Raw genomic sequence first — 6,000 nt, 5'->3', positions numbered from 1 at the left:
AGACTATGGCTTCCTATTGTCTACAAAAGCATATCTAAACCAAATCACACTTCAAATGTGGTATCAATGTGAAAACAGCATTGATATCTTGTTTTATGGATTTTTTTTTAACTTATCTGGAATCAAGAAGATCTATTCAAAAATTATTGACAGTTATATAAAGGATAGGTATTGACATGGAAGTAAAACTGACTCAATTACAATCGATGGAGTTTACTTCCAAGGAAATGTCTTAATATTTTTCCACGTTTGGGTGGCATCTCATGAAGAATGGACTCCCCACATATAAAGCAGGAAATGCTGGAAAATATTGGTCAGTCTATTATTATTTATTATGCAAGGAGTGAGCAATTATGGTTATATTTTCTGCTTCTCACTCAGGATTGCCAGGCTTTTGGAGGCTGTTAACATATCGTAGCAACTATTCAGGGAAAGTCAGCAAGGAGGTCTTGCAGAGCAAGTAGGCTGTCCTCCCCTGTGTCAAAGAAAAATCTAAACGGATGTGAGTCAATTCAAGGGAAGCTCAAATTGGCCCAGGCCTGTCATGGTTACAAGGCCTTGAGAAGCTTTTGCTTCTGAAGCTACAACGCATTACTTTTAAGGCATGTGTGTCCTATAATCCCCAAGTGGAGGGAGGCTTCTTATATCATGAGCACGTTTTATATGAGCTGCTTCTTTTTCTGAAGACAGCTGGCGCCCACGAGCCCCCCAAACAAAGGGGTCGGGTAGGGAATGAGGGCATTCTCTGTGGTGTGTGCGAACGGACGCCCCTAAGAAAGAAGGAGAGAGGCACTTCCCAGAGGGCCGGGCCTCCTCCACGGACTCTTTTTTTTCTCCCCCCCTCCTCCGCTCCTTGCTCTTGCGGAGGCATACAGTGGCTTCTAGCTGAGCTCAGCGTCGCTTTGGCTGTTGGGGATTGTTCGGAACGGTTGCCTTGCTCTGGAGCTGCCCGTCCTGCCGGTGATCCAGGCTGGCCATGGCCGAGTTCCTGCCGCCGCCCGAGTGCCCCGTTTTCGAGCCTAGCTGGGAAGAGTTCGCTGACCCCTTCGCCTTTATCCACAAGATCCGGCCCATAGCCGAGCAGACAGGGATCTGCAAGGTGCGGCCGCCGCCGGTGAGTGAGCCTCGGCGGCGACCTGCGGGATAGCCCCGACCTATTTCCTACCCCCCTGGCCCTAGGGGAAGGCGGCCTGGGGGGCAAGGACGCCACCCCTCCTGCAAGATCTCCCGGCACACTTCCTTCGAGACCACACGGACTCCCCCTTCCCCAAGACCCCTGAGCGCAGGCTGAGGCATCCCCGTACATATCCCACTCGGAAACTTTTACAGGCCTCCCCCCATCTCAAATGGAAACCTCCCCCCCCCCAAAAAAAGCCCGCCCACACACCTTCTCGTGGGGCAGAAAAAAGGGAGCTCCTTCGAACTTGTGTGCCTCTTGATAGCCAGAGGTCCCAGTGGTGGTGGAGGGGGGGGGGAAGGCTGTGGGGTCCGGGGAACACGACCCTTGTCCTTGGGGAGCCTCGCGTTCTAACTGGCATCCCATCTCCGTTTGGCCTTCTGTTGGTGCCCAGAAGCCCCCTTTCTCACAGATATGAAGCTGTGGGGCGGCGGGTGTCGAATGGCCCCCGTCTGTTTGTTCAACCCAAACAGACTTGGAGGCTTGGTTCCCCGAGGGAGACCCGCTCTAATATGGCTGCCGTTGAGCGCGCCCCCCCCATCTCTTCCACTTTGGCCCCTGTCTTCTCTTTCAACTCGGAAAACTCTATTCTTCTTTCTCTACCCCCCTCCCCCCGCCCCGAATAAAGTTGCTCTATGTGCCTAGCCAGCCTTTTGGAGCCTGAGAGACTAGAGCACGCATAGGCGCGCACACAATGAGGCACATTATAAGCTCCACACCAAACGGAGGTTGTTTCCCTTTATTTCAAAAGTGCCTTCTTTAAAAATGACTTGTCTGAGGGTAGCAGGGTGAGCATAGCTTCAGTAGAGGAGTAGAGGCTTTTGTTTCTCTGTGGGAACAAGATTCAGTTAGGCATCATGGGAGTTAGTTTAAAAATTTAAATAAACTTTACAAGCTCAGAAATTGACTAGCAATTAATTAGGATGTGAGGGGGGTTTGTTTTTAACCTTGTAGGAAACTGATGAAGAGCAGAGCATACACGATTCACTTTTAAGTGGTTTTTTTTTTAATCTGTAAAGTTGTGCAGTAAAAAGTATTTGGAGAGAATTCTTTTACTGCTTAGAAGAGGCAGCCATTGTCATGGTTTATCTTTGAACAGAGCTGGACGCTTTCAAAGTAGATAAGCATTTGGCTCAGGTTTTTCATCCAACAAAAGTTTTAAGTTTTGTCACATTATGGGCAGCTGGCTGTTACTTTCCACAGAAATAGTGTACAGCCGTGGCTGTGTAAAGACCTAAGTGAGACAGCTGCTTGGGTGTTGCCCTCCATGTTGGCATTGTGGCTAAGCTAAGGCTGTAGATTTCCTTATTTCTCCATTTTATATATCCATAAAATCTTTGCTTTGGTCATTCTATGGGATCAGCTGGATTAAATTTAATACAGGTACCAGTATGCTAAAGTTGAGAATATATAAATATAAACATTAGAGTTTTGAGAGAGCTTTTTTTCAAAATCCTAGGCAGACATGGCCACCATTTTAGAGTGCAATACATATTGGGAAGGGTGATAAGTCTTCATTATTAGAAGTATAAACAGACAGTTTTGTGGGCTGCAAAAAGATAATTTTGAAACAGAAACTTTTTTCAGTTATTGTTTTATTGTTTTTCAGTGTGATTTGTTGTAATTTTATTAACACGGTTATTTCTACCTGCATAAACTATGTGGATGAGGAGGGATTTGATGAAACAAAGATTTGCTTGTTAAAAGGGGATGCATGGTTCCTTTATTTCTAGTTATAGCGCTCTTCATTTAGGGAGAGCTAATGATAAATGTGGCTTCTAGTTGCTTATAGTGAGCAATAATTGAAATAGGCCATTGAAAGGGTTTAATTAGGTTGAGTATAAAGATACATTTTTATGACTTCTACAATGAAACTTTAATCCTAGCCATTCTTTACATTCAGAAACACGTCAGTATGTCTTCTAATATTTATTGGAACAATCACTGATACTTAACTGAAGAAAGTGGTATAGGAACTTGCCTTATTCTTCTGGTGGAAACCTACTGACCTTTGTTTCTGTGCAGACCCACTTATTTCAGTAAGGTGGAAGCAGTGTTTGGCTGGCACTTTCATTGAGAGTGAATTGGAAGCTTTTGATTTAAAAAGTGTAACTAGTTTATATGCTCACACTGCCTTTTAAATATCTTCCAGTATCTACAACTTTATCTTAACTGTACGTTTGGGTATGGATAAAAGTTTGTTGGTGAACCAGGTAAAACCTCTGGACTGAAAGACTGCGCAATGGACCTGTTCGCATAATATCCATTTTAATCCCTTTGTTCATAAATTCATCCTGACTAAGGTGTTTATGATCAATTTTTGTTTTCAGCACCTTTGAACAGATGCCTCACGTATGTACTTGTAAAATGTTGGCCTGGCCAACTAGTGTTCTGTGAGATAATTTGGCCCTTAATAATGCTGCCAAATTTCAGTGAAGGCATGGTAGTTAACAATCTTATCACAGTTTTACTTGATAGAAAGATAAATAATGATATCTGGGGTGCATTTTATTGTATTGCTACATTCTTATGCATTTTCAAAAGATAAAGGCTTGAAGGCGGTCTTTCTATTGAGGAAGTCTTTCTGAAAGGATATTTGTGCTCCAGGTCCAAATATGTGTTATGCTGTCTGAGCATGCATGCTTCATACATCAGTTTTATTATGGTCATATATGATATGTCAGATTATGGACCAAAAGTATTTTTACATACTAGTAAATAGTAAGGGGGGCCTTGAGAAATGAAAATTGGCCATCTCTGCCCTAATGGATTCATTACTGGATTTTTGCTTGTGGCACTGAAGCAAAAATAATTTTTGAGCCAGGGTCCACAAATTTTGCATGGAGGTTTGATAGCCAGTGCTAGAAATAACTGCATTTCTGATAGCATGTTAGGTTTCTTGCTTCCAGTTTTATAGAGGTAAAGTAAGTATATCTGTTTTGTACCAGCTGCTTAGAGGAGTTTACAAGAGAGGAGTGACATGAATTTATAATAATCTTACTCCAGTCCATAATGCTAAAGTTGTGTCCTGGTATTTTTAAATTTAAAACGTTTTTACTCTTCCTTTCACACAAAAAACTCAAACTGGTATAAGTTACAATCAAACACAATTTTGAAAGGGAACTTTGTGCTTCTCTGTATACTAGAAATGGCAACTATTGGGAACTCCTGTGTTTAAAATGAGGTAATCTAATGGAAAAACCTGTTGTGTGAATTTACAAGAAATTACAATTAGTATTGTTGTAAACCAGGAATAAACAATTTTGCACAGCCATTGCACTTTCCTCATTTCTTTATACAAATCAATCTATGTTATATGGCTGGAAAGATTTCACTATTTTAATGTGAAAATATTTTGAAAGGACTGATTATCACAGGGGTGTCAAACATGCAGTTTGGGGGCCGAATTAGGCCCCCGGAGAGCTCCTATCAGGCCCTTGAGCAACTGGCTGTCATCAGCTTCCTTCTCCCTATATCTTGCTTCTTTCTGCTTCTCAACTTGCTTTGCAAGGCTTGCTCAATCACACAGGAGCTACAGATCAAAACCTCAATTTTCTCCATTGGCTGAGGCTCCTCACTTGGGGAGGAAGGGGGGGGGAGAGCTTGCTTTGCCAGGCTCTCTCATCTGTACAGCAGAGCTACTAAGCCAAGCCTCTTTTCCTTCTATTGGCTGAGGCTCCTCCCTCCATTCCCCTGGGGAAGGAAGGAAAGAGCCAGAGCTTCCATTGCCCAGGAAATAAAAAGAAAGCATCTTTAAGACCAATGAGTGCTAACGTTTTCAGCATGTTTTAAGTTTATGTATATATATATTTGTGTTTGTCTGTCTTCTTTATAAAATTTATATCTTTGCTTCCTCATCTTAAATAGGTACACACATGGCTCGGCCCAACCTGACATGGCCTGGCCCAACAAGGTCTCATTTATGTTAAATCCATCTCTAATAACAAATGAGTTCAACACCCCTGATCTAGAACTACAATTGAGACCAGTTAAGGCAGACCACATATCAATAATGTAGAAAATAGAATGCCTGTGATATTTAATGGGAGGTAGATAGCATAAGTCACTATTTGTTGCTGCAGAAAGTTAGGCATCTGGAGCTTAAAAAGGAGCTTGGGCAACAGATCTCATCAGCATTGTAACTGAAAACCTTTTTTGCACTTCTGTCAAAATACTTAATCTTTTAGGCCTGCAAGCTAGAATACAGCCAGGTACACTGCCTAGCTAGACTTGTTTAAATCCAATGATTTCAGTGAACTCCAGCACATCTGTCTCTGTATAGGATTGGCTGATGGCTGCAAACACTTGAATTGTATTGAAATCAGAGTAACTTAACTACATGTAATTTTGCACCAGAAAAAACTAGGTTTGAAAAATCCTATATATATCAGTTTGATAATCTCACCTGTTATCAAACACAATATGTAACAGCACAAAATTTCACTCATTATTTTTAAAAGTATGCATGCATACAAAAGCTTACATTCTGAATAAAACTTAGTTGGTCTTAAAGGTGCTACTGGACTCCTACTTTGTTCTATTGCTTCAGACCAACATGGCTGCCCACCTGGATCTGTTACAGCATTGATGCAAGAAAGCATGCACTTTTGGACAAACAACCTTTCTGGCTAAAAAGCTCGAGATACAAATAGCTGTTCCTTTGTTTCCATGGTCTGTATGTAAACCAAAAGGGCCTCTCCTGTAGAAGAGAGGGAGCACTCATTGTTGTAGGGTGATACTTTTTTCTTATAAACTTTAACATCATATTCCAACTGAGATTAGTGAATTACATTCCTATTAATTTTTTCTGCTTTGTATCAGAA

General features: G+C 42.0%; 1 protein-coding gene across 1 annotated transcript in view; it reads left to right on the top strand.

Moving 5' to 3' along the window:
* Window positions 1–677: 677 nt before the first annotated feature.
* The window catches only part of KDM5B (lysine demethylase 5B), a 100,275-nt gene continuing 94,952 nt past the window's right edge, over window positions 678–6,000 (top strand). The window contains exon 1 of the mRNA XM_060231078.1: window positions 678–1,114. Coding sequence (XP_060087061.1) covers window positions 977–1,114 — 138 coding nt within the window. The 5' untranslated portion in view covers window positions 678–976. The remainder of the gene's footprint in view (window positions 1,115–6,000) is intronic.

The sequence above is a fragment of the Heteronotia binoei genome, chromosome 2 (genome assembly GCF_032191835.1).
Source record: "Heteronotia binoei isolate CCM8104 ecotype False Entrance Well chromosome 2, APGP_CSIRO_Hbin_v1, whole genome shotgun sequence".
In the NCBI taxonomy this organism is placed as follows: Eukaryota; Metazoa; Chordata; class Lepidosauria; order Squamata; family Gekkonidae; genus Heteronotia; species Heteronotia binoei.
This window is presented reverse-complemented; position numbering and strand designations above follow the sequence as displayed.